The sequence below is a fragment of the Alligator sinensis genome, unplaced genomic scaffold (assembly GCF_000455745.1).
Source record: "Alligator sinensis unplaced genomic scaffold, ASM45574v1 scaffold116_1, whole genome shotgun sequence".
NCBI classification, from domain to species: Eukaryota; Metazoa; Chordata; order Crocodylia; family Alligatoridae; genus Alligator; species Alligator sinensis.
The window spans coordinates 3,220,286-3,238,759 of record NW_005841908.1 but is presented as its reverse complement, the minus strand read 5'-3'; the positions used below and the strand labels follow the sequence as shown (position 1 = coordinate 3,238,759).

Sequence of the window (18,474 nt, the reverse complement as noted above, 5' to 3'; positions counted from 1 at the left end):
CACTTAATTTTAATATACAACATAGTACTATTAGAAATGGATACCAAAAAAATCCTGACTAAATATTAGCTGTTATTCTGACTACGTATCTTTAGTCAAGAAATTTGCAAAGCAATAATAAGTTGGAAAAACTGTGACAAAAGCCATACTGTACCTCGTCCGATTCAAAATCAACTCCCTTACTCATCTGGCTTTGAGAACCTGTTTTGCTGAATGTAGATGTACTTGACACCCTTAATGGTTATAAACAGAAACACATATAAAATCATAACAGAACATGGCATCCATACCAGATGTTCTAGTGAATTTCCCGAGTGACTGGATCAGATGTTATAAAAACATTATTTGTAGTTCCCCCTTTCCTATTAAAATGCACATACATAAATGTAACAAATGAGGTATTAATGAAAGACTGAAAATCAGCTGCCTGCTGAAAATTAGGTGGTGCCAGTTTTTCAGAAGACCAGCTCCCAGCTGGGCCACATACTACCTGGTGAGATTATCACCAAAGCGTTCAGTACCCATCAAATCCCAGTAAAAACAATAGAAGCTGGCCTAACAACAACAAAAATATCTGATCTTCTTTGTAGTTTCAATCAACTATAAATAAAAGTGCCATAAAGCCCTGCTGAAGCGTGCAATCTATACAGATATTGATTGGGCCTCTTCTGGACATGCACTGTGCTTGGCATGGGAGTGCCCCAAGGTAAAAGAAAAGCAGTTTTGTTTTGGTTTTTTTCACATCTTTAAGTGGCCTTGAAATCTGTTGTGGTAGTTTAAAAAAAATGAAATTCAATCTCTCAAACACTATGACGTCTGTGCGTGTCATATGTCATAACTTATTTTTGCTCTTAAATTTAGTGAAATGTGATTAGAAATAAAAATGAGAAATTCTAATGATTAAAAAGTGAATTTCAGCTAATGGAGCGCTTTATAGATGGTGACAAAAATGAAGTGCTGTGATCCAATAAATATGCAACATACCAGAATGGTTTACAAGACCTCCAAAAGTCCTTAAGCCATTATAAAAATAAATGTACCAACCTCTGATTTACTTTAGAAGCAGTAAAAGGAATTTCTTCCACATCTGAGTCATCATCTACAATATGCTGGAAAAATATAAAACAGATGATATTTAATATCTACTGCTTTTGGCTAGAACTGTGGCTCAGGTTAGACCCTGTTGAAGTGTGAAGCTCAAGGGACAGAAAGTTTATTGTATTTCTTATTTTAATTATTTAAATTGAACAGTGAGGTTCTTTGGGAAAAGGGGAAGATGAGTCCATTTTGGAAACGGCAACAGCTCCCCAATGAGAGATGCAGGCATGGTCTTGGGAGAGACAAAGTCTCTACCAGTTATGAAGCAGGAGAGTAGGAATTGATAAGGATGGGAGAAAAATGTGAGAAGGAAGTGTTTACCTATTATGGAGGAAATGAATAAGGGTTGGAAAGTGAGACTGTGTTGGGCAGAGCCAGATGCCCTCCTAGGCAAGAGGAAGAAGAGCAGAAGAGGGTGGGGTGTGGGAGGGGGTGGACTATCTTTGACCTCTGGGGTATTCAGAGGTGGTGTTTTGTTATACTAATTTTATATTAATATTTTATTCTGTTTTTATAAGACAGGATGTGGAATCTCCAACCTTGGAGGTTTTTAAGACCCCATTAGACAAATCCTTGACTGATATAGTTGGGGATGGTCCTGCTATGAGTAGGAAGCTGGACTTCCTGAGGTTCCTTCCAGCCCTAATTTTCTATGATTTTGTCTTTTACTGTAAGCTTCCCTGAGCATTTTTGGGTAGCATATACATCTAATAAACAAATATTTTTGTTTTTGCTTGAAAAGGGCAGATAATTAGAACACTATAAAAGGCAGCAGTATTGCAACTTTACAAGATAGTTTTTCTCACCTCTGAGTAATTCTTAGCAGATGAATTCCGAGAAGGCTGTTGCCTTGAAGATTTAAAGGCTAAAATAAAGCACATGAAAACATATCACAAGTGTTATCTAAAAGAGTAGTTCTCAACCATTTTTGTACCAGGGCCCATTTGTAAACATTGATGGCCAGTCCCAAGCTGCTGCCTCCCCCGTCCTGCCCAGGCCCCAGCCTCCCCAGTGCTTGGGCCGGGGGTGTGCATGGGGCAGCGAGCTGTGTGCGAGGCATGGGGGGGGGGCATAAAGCAGCTCCTTGCAGTCTGGAACTCTGCCAGCCTGCAAGGGAAAAGCCAGGGTTTCCCCATGTTTTTCTCCTTTAAAGAAGAACCCATTGTTAAAGTTTGTTAATCCATTTGTAAAGTCTGTTCGCAACCCTTTCAAATATTCTGGCAACCTACAGGTTGAGAAACACTGATCTAAAATACCCATAATTTATTACATGATCAGGTCATTTCACACAACATTCCACCTCCAGACTTCCTTTACAGTTTCTTCCATGACAAATCAAAACTAAACAAGATTAGGTCTTCTCTGAACAAAGAGTAAAGTAGCAACTGAGTCTCTGCTGGGGTCAGAAAGCCGAAAAGAAATCTGCCATTATCAGAAGCTTCCTATTCTAGCTGAGAAAAGTTTAATTACACTGTTCAAGATAAAGAGGACAAAGGTTAGGGAATGTACAAGGGTATTTCAGAAAGTAATAGCAGTTCTGAAATAAAACCATTTTATGTACAATGGTCATTTACTGGATTATATCACTTCTCCACATAATCATAAGGGATGCTGTTTTTCTGTTTAAGGACCCATATCCTGGTGAGCTAAGGGAGCAGGAGGAGCTCTGATTTTGTACAATAAAAACAAAATCAAATGCCAAAATATATAGGTATTTAGAATGTATTTTATTATAATGACTGAGGCACTGGTAGGCTTCCAAAGTGCTTTAAAACTGTGACTATATCAATAAACATTGTGTTCAACTGATAGACAAGATCTATCGAACACAATGTTTAATTTATATAACCTGTCAGAATGTATTTGCAGTGCTCTTATTTTAAGTAATCTAGGCAATTCTTTTCTTGTATTTTATGTTGCATGCTTTCTATACTAAGGCGTTCTGAATCTAATTCTTGTAGCACAAGACATCAAAACTGAATTAACCACCGATTCCCCCATTCCCATCTACCATACTATCCAAGACAACAAATATATTCATAGCAAAATCCACACGCTACACATTTTCCTGATCAGTGCTTAGACTAGCCTAGATCTTTTGTATCGCTGATACCGTGCAGTACTATCTGACAGAAAATGTTAATCAGATTAGGAAGTGAATCAGCACTACTATATGAACAACACAATGTTCAAGAACACTCAGACTAAATGCGTATATGGATGCCCAAATGCACTGAGATGCTTACAGGTCGATTTATTTTCTAAACTCAAAATGAAGTTGTAGATACATCTTTAACACAAAGTTGTAAACCAAAAACTGGATTTGCAGATATTTTCAACCAACAATTAATGGGGGCTTGCATACATATGAGCTCTATCAAGAGATGTTTTAGACCATGTTTTGCTACAGACTTAATGTCTGTGGAATATAGCAAAACTCTTACCAAGTCAGCCTAAAGTCTGCGCTAAATGATCTTGCTTGCTTCTTTTTGTAGGCAGCATGGGCACCTGATTACTCCTGCAGTGAGTTAGGGAGTCTTAGACAGTTGCGGTGTGGGAGGCCTCTGGAACAGTGGTGGCCAAACTGTGGCAAAGGTACCACAAATATCACAGACAGTCCGTGTGTGTGGCATGCAGCAGATGAAGGAGGGGCCAGGCAGCAGAGGCAGGTAAGGCAAGAAGCAGAAAATAAAGCAGCAAGTCAAGCAGGGAGAACAGATCCGCCCCCCCAGAAAGCAGAGCAGCACATTGGGCAGGTGTGACAGGGCTATGCCCGAGCTGCCAACTCACTGAGCTCCAGGTGGTTGGCATGGGCCTGGGGCATGGGAAGAACCCTGCCCCAGATGCTGCTGTGACTGGACCGTCACCCAAGGTCCCATGCTGGGTGACCAAGGTCAAACAGGAAAGAGAAAGGGCAGCTTCAAGGAACTGGGAAGAGGAACAGCCAGAGGAGCCACAGCAAAGTGGTTCTCCAGTACAGTGGAAGCAGCAGGCATGCCTGTGGAACAGAAGTGATGCAACAGACAACTGGTGGGAGAGTGGACTATGCTCAGATACAGCATGGGCTGATCCAGGACTGCACAATACCCTGCCAGATGCAAGAAAAGGAAGAGCCCACATGATAGAGGCAACCTGCCAGGAGGTATAGGGAGCTCAACCTGGTGGGTCAGAAGTGGTGTCCAGAGCACCAAACTAAACCCACGCTCCAGGAGAGGGGTAGCTCAGTGCACCAAGGTATTACTGCCCTGCCTGGCTGACGGGCACAAGCTATTTATGTTATATTATCCGTTTGGCTGTAATTCCCAAGATAGAGGCACAGGCACGGTGTGCGCAGATCTGATGCTCATTGGGCATCTAAAGAAAACAGAATCACATTGCCACCCAACTCGTCACTAGAGTTCGGCTATAACGCCCAAGCAGAAAGGGGTGCGATATAGGGGAAGAGGAGCCTCACAGAAGCTATATCAACATGATCACACCAGGGCTGGCAGAGAACCAGATACCACCTCCTCGCAAGTGAAGGTTCATCTGGAAAAACAACAAAAAATTGTTGTGGGTGAGAAGGCTAGGTGCAACGTGACCAGGTGAGCAGGGCATGCACACAACCCAATAGTGGCTACGTCAGCTGTGGACCTGTCACACAGGGGAAGGGGATCTGAATGGCCCTTGGGGATGGCAAGGGACTAATTTGTAGCACACCTGCCAAAAAGGTTTGCCCCCATTGCTCTAACAGTCCTCTAGTACTTGGCCCATCTCCCATGACCTCACGAGGATCATTGCTAAGGGGTCTGAAAGAACTCTGCCAGTTCTTTCAGTACTCTGGGATGAGGTCCATCCTTCCCTGATGACTTAAATTCATTCAGACCCAACAAAAGCTCTCTGACTGTCTCTTGTTAGCTCTTCCCTCAGCCTGTCCCCTTCCTTATCCAGATATTCCTTATTAGCTGTCTGGCTTCAGCTTCAGTTTTGGTTTTTTTGTGAAGACTGAGGCAATATAGCTGTTGAGTAGATGCATCTTCTTTGCAACTTCTGTTAGGAGTTCCCCATGACTGGTTAGCAGAGGGCGCACAGTGTTAATAGAGGACTCACAGACATGGACTATGGGGGGTTTTGCATTCCTCTGCATCAGAGGTATGGTCCTCTTCCTTGGATCTCTCAAACGTATTTTAACAAACTACTTCCTGTCCTTGTAGCAGCAGTACATTGAGAGTACCTCCAGCCCCTGTGGCAGAGCATGGTGTTTTGGGGATTTGAAACTGGTAGCTGTACAAAAGGGTTGTTCATGAAGTTTCACAAACAGATTAGACATACACTTGTACAGGACAGTTTGAGAGAGGAATGATCCTGCCTTTAGCAGGGAGTTGGAGGAAATGACCTTCTACAGTCCCTTTGAGCCCCATTTTTCTATGATTCTATTATAAGGCATCTAAGTGACTTAGATGCTGTAGGTGACTAAATGTCATTCTATCCTAATCTATTAATTTTGTAATACTCTCGTTTCATCCTTATGACTGACAAAAAAGGAGCAACCGTCTCAAGTTGCAGCAAAGGAAGTTTACGTTGGATATTAGGAAGAATTTTCTCACTAGGAGGACAGTAAAACACTGGAACAGGTTACCCAGAGAGGTTGTGGAAGCTCCATCCTTGGAGCTTATTAAAACCCAGATAGACAATGCCCTGGCTGGGATGATCTTGTAGGGGATGGTCCTACTTTGAACAGGGGGTTGGACTAAATGACCTCTGGAGGTCCCTTCAAACCCTAATTTTCTATGATTCTATGACTAACAAAAAAAACAATGCGGACCACCCACCCACTGGAGTCACTAAGTCCACTTATGCACTTGCTGTTTTTTTCAAATAGGGGTAGAATAGAGTGACACTTTGGTGCTTAAGATGACTTACGCACTCAAGAGTTGGAATAGAATCTGGTTCTCATTTCCATAATAAACCATGGTGACCTGAGCTCAACCATATTAAAAAACCCTGGCACTGGTTATCTCTAATACTACGTCTAATTTGTAAAAACTTGATTTGATAGGTGGTTGTTCTGTAGGCATTTTGTTGATAAAAGATCCTGCTAATCCATTGACAATAAATAGAGTTAAGTTAAAAACATGATCCTTCTGAGTTTGCTAAGGAGTGCTAGAAAGGAACAGAGTAGCAGGTAGGGGTATTCTGCTCTTCATGCCCTTTTCAAGGGCAGCAATCCTCATCTGAACTACACTGGGTAAACCTGAATACTGTTTTCTTTGCGGGAGTTACTCTAGATTTATCCTCATCTAACAATCAGGATCCTAGCATTTTCACCACTGCATCTGCCATATGTCCACAAGTATTGTTATAAAGCTTGGCTTATTTGCACTCATTAGTGCTTAGTGGCATTTTCATCCATTAGATTCTATATGTTTCCTACAAGATCATATTTGGAGGACTTCAGAAGGCACGAGCATCTGTTCAGCTTGCCCTTTAAAGTGTTTCAAAGACTCACATGTTTGAAATGTCATGCCTGTCTATACCCTAAGAAGTTTATTTCATTTGGTTAAGTGGAGCTGAAAGATGGTAGTGGAAACCCTCAAAGTTCATTTGAACCCCATTCACACTTTATTATTCCACTTCATAACAGCCAAAATAATCTCCTTGCGATGGCTGAATTCTGACTACTGGAAAGGAAAATAAACAAGATACTGCATCATAAAAGCAGTTAACTTCATTATGGCTTTTTGAAAGTAGGTAACAATGGGGGAGGCTGAAAAACGCCAACGCCATGCTGATTTTGAACATACCATCAAAGATAGACATATTCTTGGTAGGCGTAGCTATAGGCTTGTAAGTTCTACTGCTACTGGATGACTCCTGGCTAGTATTTCCTGTAGAGAAAGTAATCAATCTTCAGTTTTGTTCACAGGTCTACCACACCCACAATAATTACAAGTTCTAAAGAGGTGGCCCTGCCCATGCTGGAACAGGTGTCCGATGTACCTGGAGGCTGGCAGGTGTGGCCAGCTTCAGCACAGCAAGGGCCAGCTGGGTGTCTGTGGGGAAGACTGGGCACATGCCCATTTCCTGCTGCTCTAGATGGGGCTGGAGCAGGTCCCAGAAGGTGGCCCAGGTCATGCAGAAACCACGGCTCATCATCCCAGGTGTGCTGGACGATGCACATCCAAAAAAGTGCCAGGCCCAGAGGCGGCAGGGCTAGAGACCCAGGAGGGCGTCAGCAGCCCCTGCGGTGGCATCATGGAGCCCCTTATGGTGTCCCTGCTGGCGACAGTGGCAGCAGCAACCAGGCAAGTGATCACTATGAGCCGGGTGAGGCAAGACAGCTGTGGATCGGGCGGCAGTTAGCACAGTGGGCTAGCAAGGCCAGCAGGAGTGCTAGCTGTCACTGCCACGGGCAGGGGATGAAGCAGCCATAGGGCAGCGAGGCATAGTGGCCAAGGAAAGAGCTGCTGTACACTGTCCCTGTGCTTGGCACACTGCTCTTGGGCAAGGAAAGGGCTGGCCAGAGAGCAGAGAGTGGGGATGGCTTCTGAAGATGGTTACTGGGTGCTGGCAGCTGCAGCTGGAGCCTAGTGGAGCCATGGTGATGCCAGGGGCCTAGTGCAGGGCTGCAAGAAACTGGGTGCAAATCTGCTCCTTAATCATTGCACGTGTAGACCCCAATCCAAGAGGGTTTACACCAGATTAGTTTACACCACTTTAAATTTAGGCCAGAGTAAATGCATGTGTAGACATGCACAGTGTCTTTCAATCTGTGGTTCCCTAACCACTTCATTTTTTAAAATACCCATTCTCCTTTCAAATGATAGAATCTGATCCTGTTATCATATCTGCTAACACAGGCTCCCCAAGGCATCCATACTGAGCCTGGTGAAAACAGTGGAGGCTTGCATCAAGCAGATCCATTTGTACAACTGGGGCCTTATTGCAGCTTTTAACAACAGGGAAGGAATGAAACTCTTTAAAGTGCATAAATCAGACACAGCCAAGCTACACATTATTTTAGGGCAACACTGAAAAGACTTGCAACAGAAACCTCTAATTCTTACAAGACAAAAAACATAAGACACTACTGACCTCTTCCTCTTCGAGACACTCCTCTTGTGGCTGCATTTTGTCCTCTTGTACCTCTTGCTTGAGTCCTTCCTCGCCCTCTTCCTCTGCTGGTTGTTGCAGAGATGGAGAAGCCACCATCCGAGTCATCACTACCTTTTTGTTCCATTGTTCTCGTGTCCATAAGTTCATCATCACTAGAGAAAGTGGTGTGAACAGTTTCCTGAGATCGGTGGGCTCTAGCCCTGGTCATTGCCTGAAGTGAATGATAAACATAGAATATTTAATTTTAGTAAGGAAGTACACCAGAGCTGAATAGTAATGACATGGTCATACCATCCCAGTTTTGGGACCAATAACAACAACTAAAGGGCATCAAGTTGTGGTGTAAATCAGTTTAGAAAACAGAAATCTTCTTCCTAGCCATGTCACAGTCACATTTAGTATACAAAGCCAGGATTGCTTATGAAACACTTTTCTTCTTTCAAAAAGTCTGCAAAACTATTTTTTATAATAGTCTGTTTCACAGTTTATTATTAGGTGACCACACCACACAGTAGTTTGAAATGTTTTCTCTCAGTCATAATACGGTTATTTTTCTACTTTCAAGTGTGTGCAGCAAATAGTTAAGTCTCAAAGCCAAATAAGTTGAGTTATTAAACTGTCCTTCAATCTAATAAATGTAGTAATAAAAAAATAAAACAGGAATGAGAGAATGTTTGGGGGAAAGGAAATGTAGAGAAAGAAAAAAATATGAAATATAATCTGGAATAAAGTTGAATGGGTCAAATTTTAAAATTTGTCTTTTCAATTTTAACAAAAATCAGGGTCCAGTCCTCCTTAAACTGGAATAAATAGTAAGTCCTCAGATACCACTATACTTACTGTGTTACGGAAGTGAAAAAACTGACCCATAAGTAGATTTGACTCTCCTAGTATTTGTAAAAAAGCACTCTTTTGCTAAGAGAAGTACAGGATTTCCAGTAATCTGTCTATACAGCTGTCCTCTGCCCAAGTCAACTGCATTCCCCTTTTTAATTTAGGCAGGGCCTTAAATAACAGATGCAACTACATGAAAGAGTAATAGAAATAACTTGGACTTCCTAAGTATTATGGACTTAGGAGCTAGCATGCCATATATACTAAAAATGAGAATTATGGGGTAGCAGTGACTCCTGACTTGATTATATTTCTAGTTTTCATCTTAATGGTAAATTGAAATACTACTTAACAGGCAGAGTTCTAGACTCCAAGTCAAATATTATGGTGATGAAACAACTTAAATGATTTAAATTAGGGGTGCACCAATAAAGATATTCTTGGCCGATACCGATCCAATAGCTGATTTACAGGAATGCAGTCAGGCAGCTTGGAGAGCAGCCTCCTGCCAGTAAGTCTGTAGAGGGGTAGGGGGTGGGGGTAGGAAGGGGCACTGGGGGGGAGAGGCAGATTGAGGCCCCCATGGTGAGGAAGGGAGTGCGGCAGGGGCTGGGGAAGCGCTGCTCAGCCAGGGTGGTGAACAGGAACAAGGCAAGGAGCAGGACAGGACAGAGCTGCAGGTGGCTTGCCCAGGGGACATGGCAGGAGAAGGGGGGGGTGGGGTCAGCTCCCCACTGCTGTGCACACCCCCAGGGGAGTCATGGAAGGGCATGTGCCCCCTTGGATTTGTGTGTGGGGTGGAGGCAGACTGCTGCACTGGGTGGGGCTTGGGGGGGCTGTAGCCACCCCAATATTCCCCACAATCCCCCATAGCCACCCCTCCCAGCACCACCACCTCCACCCACCTGCCCCACACAGCTCCCCCCAGCCCCGGAAGAGGCTGGTACAGCCCCTGAGCCCACAGCAGGCAGCCCGCCTCTGTCCCACACACAAAATCGGGGGGGAGCGGCACATGCCCCCACCCCATGCCTCCCCCAGGGGTGCCTGTAGTGATGGGGAGCTGCCCCCTCCCAACTCTGCAACCCCTGGACAAGCCACCAGTGCCTCTGTCTCACTCCCAGGGTCACATTCACCACCTTCCCTGAGCAGCGCCTGCCCCATTCCCTCCCTCATCGTGGGGCCCTCGATCTGCCCCCCGCACACCGCTTCCCTCCCCTATGCCGCGCCCCCCTCCACACAACAAACTTACCAGCAGGACGCTGCTCTCCAAGCTGCCCAGCTGCATTCCTGGCTACGTGCATGCACGTGCCATTTATCCATAACATTATCAGCTACACAGGCCAAAATAGCCAATAGCTGATAATGTTCATTTTCCTTTTAATAAGAGCTGATCTGATATGTGACCGATATAATAGGTACACCTCTAGTTTAAACAGGTTTTATTTTTTCCTTTAAAAATAAATGGATATTGGAATCTGAAGTTTGCCTGAAGTACAGCTCATAATAGACATATATATTCACTGCTTCTGGGATTGGTCAGGTTTTTCTTGGAAATTCGTAATTGCTTATCTAAATTTTATGAAGCTAAGGTTGCTTCTTTTCTGCAACTGTCTCCAAAATGATACCTCTCTTTCTGATCAGCTGGTGGCTTCAATCAAGCTGGTTTGAGGAACCAAGGAGCAGAAAAGAAAATACATCCTGAATAAACAACTAATGGATATTTCACTTTAGATTTTTTAATAAACCAAGGAAACGGAACAAATACAAGCAAATTATATTCTGTGAACAAAATATTTTTAGCCGATTGTCTTTAAATGTTTGTAATTATTAATGTTTCAGTTACTATGGAATATTGTCAATACTTCTGATTTTCATGAGAAAATTATTTCAACCCAAATGGATAGTTGATCTGAATTTTAGAGTCTGAGATTTTACTTTGTTTAAATTATTAAGATAATTATTTGGGATGAAAGATGGGGAGAGAAAGAAATTACCTGTAATTTAATAAAAATTCAAGATCAAGCTCACAATGTTTTTGTGCTTGTTCAGTTTCTGAAACCAAAGCAATCTGCAGGTTAACAGACATCATACACAAGAATGTTTTCAGGCTATTTACTATTCTGTATTCTATGAGAGACTATGGAATCTCATTTTCATAGAAATTGCTAAGGCTTGATGCAGGTCCCTCATCCTCCTTGAACAAATAGATATTTCTGACACAGAATATTAGGGAACATACTTATGTTCCAATAAAAAAATAATAGTCCCATATTCCTATGCAAAGTACTCACTATACCCTAGGTTTGCAATTCAGGGTAATTACCTCCCGGACTTCTTCATCCTCTTCTTCAGTATTCTTTTTTCTGGTGTCTCTAAATTTTCGCACCTGTATCACAGAAAACAAAATAAGTTAAAAAAAACAAACAAACAGTTTTTCCTGTACATCATCATCTAAAACAGGGATCAGCACCCAATGGTCCATGAAGCCATGTGGATTTGATAGCATTTGGTAGCAGAAGGCACTGACCACATCGCAGTGAGACTAGACAGCAGGGCTTTGGCAGAAGGAAGCAGTTTTGCCTGACACAGCCTACACAGCCAGGTAGCAGGAAGAAGCAGTTCTAGTGCCAGCCCACCTCAGACCCAGGCTGGCTTATTCTGACCTGCCACTGGAAATGTTTCCAACCCCCAATGTAAAATAGAGCAAGTAAAAGAGCTTTTTGCTTTAAAAGGTAAGATAAACTACTTTCAGAAAGTAATCCACACAATCTTTTGGTTTATACAGGCAGTCCTTGGACTTACAACGCAATTGGCTCCTGAAAACCTCATCTTAAGTCAAAATGTTGCAACTCGAAACTAATTTTCCCATAGGAAACGTTATAAAAGGGGGACTGGCTCCTGAACCAAGGTCCAATATGTTATTTTCACCAAAAATAACCCAGAATGTTGTACTCGATCAGTTATAGATGAGTAATATAGCTATGTTAATGTATTTATATTGTAAATAGCAAATCATATTGATTTGGAAGGACTTCTTTGACGTGACTTTGATGGACTTTTTGAAGGGTTCTTGGTTAGACTTTTGGAAGGGTTTTTGGCTGGAGTTCTCTCAGGAATCTTGGCTGTAGGTTTTTTTGGAGCCTTGTCTGCTTTCTTAAAAAAAAATAAAAAGTGTCCAGGGAAGTTTGGACAGATGCTCTCAAAGGAGATGGGCGATGCAGTGTTGGATCAAGCGTTGTAAAGTCAAAACTGACATCAGAAAGTTGAAACAGTGTCAATTTATAAACGTTGTAAGTGCAAAACGTTGTAACTCGAAACGTTGCAAGTCGAGGACTGCCTGTACTGGATGCATTTTGAACAGAATTGAAAAACATTATTTTGCCAGGAAGGCTACTCTGATCATAAAGAGCAACATTATTTTTTTTACAAATATGAAACAATTTTTTTAATTTTTTTTTTTTACCTATCTTGGTAATACAGTTGAACCTGAAAACCCAAGATGTTTTAGAAGTTTTCTTCTATAATCAAAGTGAAGAAAGTTTAATAATGTAGATTATTTTGCTCTAGTCCACCCCATTAAAATAAATCTGTGAAACAATCCACAGCTGCATGAGGAACAGAAGCAACACTACTACTGATGAATGTAACAGAGAGATAAATGGATCAATGTCAGAATGGCACGATGTTTCAAGAAGGATTCCATAGGGGTCTGGTTTTGGGTTCCATACTAGTTAAATTTTGTTTTATTAGTGATTTGGACGCAGGAGGAGAGAGCTTGCTGATCTGGTTTGCAGGAAAAACAACACTGGCTTGCAAACACTTTGGATGCAGGATTAGAATTCTAAAGGAACTTATTAGTAAATTGAAGAATTGGACACCAGACAACAGAATGAAATTCAAAGACAGATGATAAGAGGTGTTATACCTAGGGAAGAAAAGCCAAACACAAATACAGGACAGGAGATAATAGGCTACACAGTAGCATGGCTGAGAATACAAGGATTTGGTGGATCACAGGCTTAACTGGAATTTTTACATAACCGACAATCTGCTTACCCTGGGGATGCTGGATAACAAAGATTTTGCTGTATTTACTAATTTTTTGATGGCTAATTTTTTCTCACTCAAGTTATCTGAAATAACCCGGCAGCATTTTTCAGATAATGCGGAGCTGGGGGGGATGGTGGCTGCACTCAGAGCAGCCACAGTGCAGGGTGGTGGGTGGCAGCAGTAGCACGCAAGCTTGCCCCCCTCCCTACGTCCAGCCAGCTGGCTGAAAATTCCAGTTAATAGAGTCTCCGGTTACTTAAATACTGGATAACAAAGATTTTACTGTATAATCTTGGGCTGTGTTAACAGTACAGAAGATGCACATGGTAATAATACCACTCTCTACTCAGCACTAGTTAGGCCTCAGATGAAGTAGTGTGTGGAGTTCTGGATTCTGCAGTGCAAGAATGTGGAAAAGTAGAGAATCCAAAGGTGAGCCACAGAGATAAGGGGTTGAAATGCAAGCTGTACAAGGAAAAGTTGAGAGGACTAAGTATGTTTCTTCTGGTGAGTATAAGATTGCGGGTGGGAAGAGAACATGATAGAGGTTTCCTAATATTTGAAAGGCTGCAAATCAAGAAAAATGTGAGACTAACTGCTGAGGGCAGGACACAAAGCAATGGGATTAAATTGCAGCAAAGCAGATTTAGGTTAAATCTGCGGAAAATAATTTCTTGCTATTAGAACAGTAGGACAGTGAAACAAGCTGCGCAGGAAAGTTGTGGAATCCCCTTCACCGACAGCTTTCAGGGTAAGTATCTGCCTGGAATAGTACTGGAATAGCACAACCTACATATGTGCACAGTGGATTGGACTAGATGAACAACTCCACTCTAGTCTATGCCTTGGTTGTTCCTAAGAATGTAAGTAGTTATTCATTACTAACCTCCTCATCTATTTTTTCTTCCTCTGCATCAGTACGACGTTCCTTAAGAAATCTCTGTGTTTTCTCTAACTGAAATTTCACCAATTCTTCTATAGCATCTTTCTCTTCTTTGTCCACAAACTCTTGTACTGCTTCTCCCATTCCTCTTTCAGTCAAAAGTGAAAGTTGCACTTTCTTTCAGGAAGTAAAAAGAAAAAAAAAAAATGCATGGGTGAAATGTACAGCGTCTTTCCCTCAAACGCACCTGAAAGAGCAAAAACTATGGGGTCAAATTATTCCTCAGAAGAGCAATATGCCAAAATAAATATTTTAAATGCAAGGAATGAAGGTTAACATCTCATGCATTTGTTCTTGGTCAGAGAATTACAGATACCCAAAATGACAATGCTAATCCCAGTGTATGTCTTTAGGAACCAAGAAGCAGCAAAATTGTTTACATTTAAATTTTTGTACTTGTGACAGTCTTCGTCAAATCTCAAGTAAGCCATGTTAGTCTAAAGTCAGGCAATAGTAAATAAGTCACAGCACTGGATAAAGTAGGCTGTTGTCTATATGTTTATGGTTCTTTGAATGAGTTAAGTTTCTAGGGTACTGACACTAAAAACTAACACTCCTGCACTGCACTCACTATCCTATGGGCAAAACTCACATGCATATTTACTACAATAGGAGTACTTTCAACATCCAAAATTAGACCTATGAAAATCATCCATTAACAATAACAAAAAAGTGTCAGCATTTCAGATCTCACGAGTTTCTTATTCAATGTGCTTGTATTCTAGATTTGAAGAGAGTTGCTTTACTATTACTAGGAAAATTATTTTTCTTTCAGTTCTGATCAAGTTATACATTAGCTTCAGGGTACCCAGTTAATTTAGTTTAAATGTATGTGTATTACAAACACATGAAATAGATAACTTCTGTACAGACTCATTTTAGGTGCCTCAGGCTTAGAAAAAAGTGGATGACTACCTTCAGTGAACTCTAACATTTTCTCCTCACAGGCATATAGCCTTTTAGGCGCACACAGTTTATTGTATAGATTCTTTCTAGAGTAGATTCTTTCTTTTTTCTTGCAAAAGAGGAAAACCAAATGGTCATTTAAATAAAAAAAAAAAGCCTTTTGGTGAAATTATGTTATTTCCATCATTAAATACATGTTAAACCCTATTGCAGTGATGATTTAATTTCTTAGCATAATGCAATATTTACGTACTCCCGTATTAAAAAGCAACCAGATGCATGTATGGGTTATGGGCAAAGGATATACATGAATCACTAAAGGAACAAAGTTTTCAGCATATCAAAAACTTAAGATTTCACAGATGAAACCCACAACTTAAAAACAAAGAAATTGAGATACCTTCTCTGCTGTCTGGAAGTACTGCTTTACAAGATCCTCCACTCTCAAGGTTGTCCCTTCAGAGGCAGGTCTGCTAAAAAGCTTCCCAAAATTAATCTCATTTTCTAGAAAAGAGAAACATTAAAACAAGCATCCATCTTGTCACCTTCACCCAATATCAAATTAGCTGATAATGACATCACTTTTATCAAAAGCTGACAGTGTCTGATGAAGTGAGCTCTGTGATTAAGCGAGTATATAAAGGTGCATCTCTAACCAGCTTTCTGCAACACTTCATGCCAGACACATTAGGAAAAGGTCTTACCATAGCTATGCATTCAAATATATTACTAAGCTGTATATTCATGTTATAAAATAGTGCAACATTCCCCCTCAGCAAGCAATCCCAGGCTATTTTTCAAACACTTCTCCTACTCCACATTATCCATGTTATTGCACTCCAGTAGCAGCCAGCTGTCCTTCAGTCAAGCCTGAACACTAGACAAAGCTCTTGAAGGAGGAGGCCTCCCAACAACCCTCAGCACCAGATGACATGCTGCTCTTCCACAGAGAATACTAGTAAACTCTACCAGCAGCAGACTCAGTACCTGTAGCATTGTCCAAGCAGATATTGGTTACAAATGTAAAGTCTCTGACCTCATGCTGTATTTAAGTAGAGACTGAATTAGCCATATTAGTCACTGAAGTGCTGAAAGACTTCAGCACTTCAGAAGTATTATGCAAAGAAGTCCAAGACACACAAATGTGGGACATCATGCTGTCATTTTTTATATGTTGTTTGTCCTTCACGGTCAAAGACGACCGCATCCAGCGGGGGGCAGGGAAGAAGAGAGAAAAAATGGAAAAAGGAGAAAAGAGAGGAAAGAGAAAGGAGGCAGGTGGAGGCTAGGTTGCGTGAGTATGTAAGCGATTTATAAACCCAATCTTTGCCTTGAACAATCTGCTGCAGCAGGGGCACGAAAGTGATGTGGACTCGGTATGAGAGGTTTTCATTTTCCTGGCCATGCATTTCCTCACTGCTTCCACCATGTGTTGCTGTTTGAAGGCCAGTGCTCCGTTCTGGATTGATGCCCTCCAGGATGGACGGTCATGAGAGAGATTTGCTCCCATGACTCTGGGTTGATGCCAAAACTCTTTAGGGACACCTTTAGGGTGTCCTTATATCGCTTCTTTCATGCGCTGCGAGAATGTACTCCATTTGACAGTTCACTATAGAAGATTTTCTTCGGCAGGCGAGTGTTGGGCATTCTTGAAAGATGGCCAGCCCATCTTAGCTGCACCATTTTCAGTAGCATGTGAATACCACTACTTTTATATAGCCCTACTTTGAAAGTGAACATATCAAGCAAACAAGTGAACCCAAAATGATCAGAGCTATAGTAGTGATTTCGTAATTTGAAAGTACCAATAAGTTAAACATTTATAAATGCACAATGTAATCAGTTAAAATTAACTGAGAAAACAGCAAGCTGATTTTAAATTAGGTAATAGGCTCTGTAAGTGTGGCTACTAAATCATGAAATCACACATTTTCACAAGTTCATGCAAATAACATTACAAGCAAACCTGTAAACAGATTGAAAGTATTGGTAAAATACTTATGTACTATATTAGTGGCCTTTTAAATCAGTACAGCTTGCTCTTATGCAAATTGAATCTTCATTAGTGATTGTTACAGATTCATTATTAAGCAAAATTTGTTAACAGCTATTAACTAAATAAATACTACAAATTCTAGGCACAATGAAAACGCTACTATGTCATTTAACTACTGTTTAACTTGTAAGATGGCTTTAAACAAAAGACACCTGGCATAGGATATTCTAGTACTAGATCAAGGCAATTCCATATCTAGACTTCTGTTCCTACAAAATCTAAAAACAAGGTATGCCACCTGCATAAGCCTGGTATTTTAGGAAACTTTTAAAATGATCAGTTCTAAAGAGATGCCAAAGGAAATTTCACAATTCTTTCACTCCAGAGTTGAGACAAACATGTCCTAAAAATTAGTGTAGACCAGGGATGGCAAATTTGCTTAAATACTAAAGAGTGTAAGTTGTCGCTGCCGTGCACTGCAGCGAGGAGTCCGGGGCCTTAGGAGCCCGGCAGGTGGGTACTTGTGACGCTTGGAGTGGAATTAGGCACGGACGCTTATCGGTTGCAAAGCAAGATTGTTTACTTACGCCGTCAAGGTGGTGAATGACGGAGGTCAGAGATAGATAGTTACAGCTTAGAGTTCGTTAGGTCGGTCTGCAGATATATACGGGCCGGCGGTCGGCAGGTTATGGCTTATCGAGCATGCAGGTGAAGGATACGCCTAGGAGGTCGCGGCGGGGATATCGATGAATGATCAGCTCATCAATTTACTCCGTGACATGTTTTCAGAGGTCTCCGACTTTGCGGAAGTACAAGCGGGTTTTATTTGTGTAATAGCTAATTGTTTTTCGCCACATCATAAATTTAATTAGAATCGCCAATTATATAGCGGTTTCCTTTAGGGTTTTGTTGCAGGGCTACTCCCTTTTTTGCTCTAACCAATTATAATGATTTATGTGAAGCACAGAAGGCTAAAGTTTTATCTCGTTAGTGACGCAGCTATAAATCTCTTTCGTTGGCATGCACAGCAACCGACAAGGGCTTCGTTTTTTAACCCTTAGTTGACTCCAGTGCGGAGTGAAAATGCTTTGAATGGTATCTCTTGCTAGTGGCATGGGCACTGCTTAATTGGGTTGTGACATAAGTAAGAAAGGAAAAAAACCCTGGTCATGCCCAGTTCACTCTCCCTTTCAGTTTCTACCCTTTGCCACTGTGGGTCCATCTACACATGTAGGTAAAGGTACAATGGGATCTAATGCATGATCCACACAATCATGCCTCCTGCCATGTCACATGTGCATGGCAAGAGGCACAACTGTGGGATTGTGCATTAGATCCCATTGCACCTTACTGCTCATGCAAGGGACAATCCCTGCATCACAATACCAGGCTGCCCCTGCAATGGCTCCTGCAGCTGTGAGTCCCACAGCTGACAAGGCTCAGCTGAGCTTGCAGCTGAGGCAGCGTTACCTGCACTGCCCCTACTGCAGGGCTAACTGGCTGCAGAGCTTGCAGCAGGAAGAATGCTACCGCCACTGCAAGCGTTGTGAAG

General features: G+C 41.8%; 1 protein-coding gene across 1 annotated transcript in view; it reads right to left on the bottom strand.

Annotated features, from left to right (window-relative positions):
- Window positions 1-18,474, bottom strand: part of MRE11 (MRE11 homolog, double strand break repair nuclease) — a gene marked incomplete at its 5' end in the record, with an annotated part of 36,957 nt that overhangs the window by 2,947 nt on the left and 15,536 nt on the right. Inside the window, 8 exons of the mRNA XM_006018648.3 lie at window positions 155-233; window positions 1,045-1,109; window positions 1,905-1,963; window positions 6,882-6,965; window positions 8,173-8,404; window positions 11,351-11,413; window positions 13,964-14,137; window positions 15,327-15,430. Coding sequence (XP_006018710.1) covers window positions 155-233; window positions 1,045-1,109; window positions 1,905-1,963; window positions 6,882-6,965; window positions 8,173-8,404; window positions 11,351-11,413; window positions 13,964-14,137; window positions 15,327-15,430 — 860 coding nt within the window. The remainder of the gene's footprint in view (window positions 1-154; window positions 234-1,044; window positions 1,110-1,904; window positions 1,964-6,881; window positions 6,966-8,172; window positions 8,405-11,350; window positions 11,414-13,963; window positions 14,138-15,326; window positions 15,431-18,474) is intronic.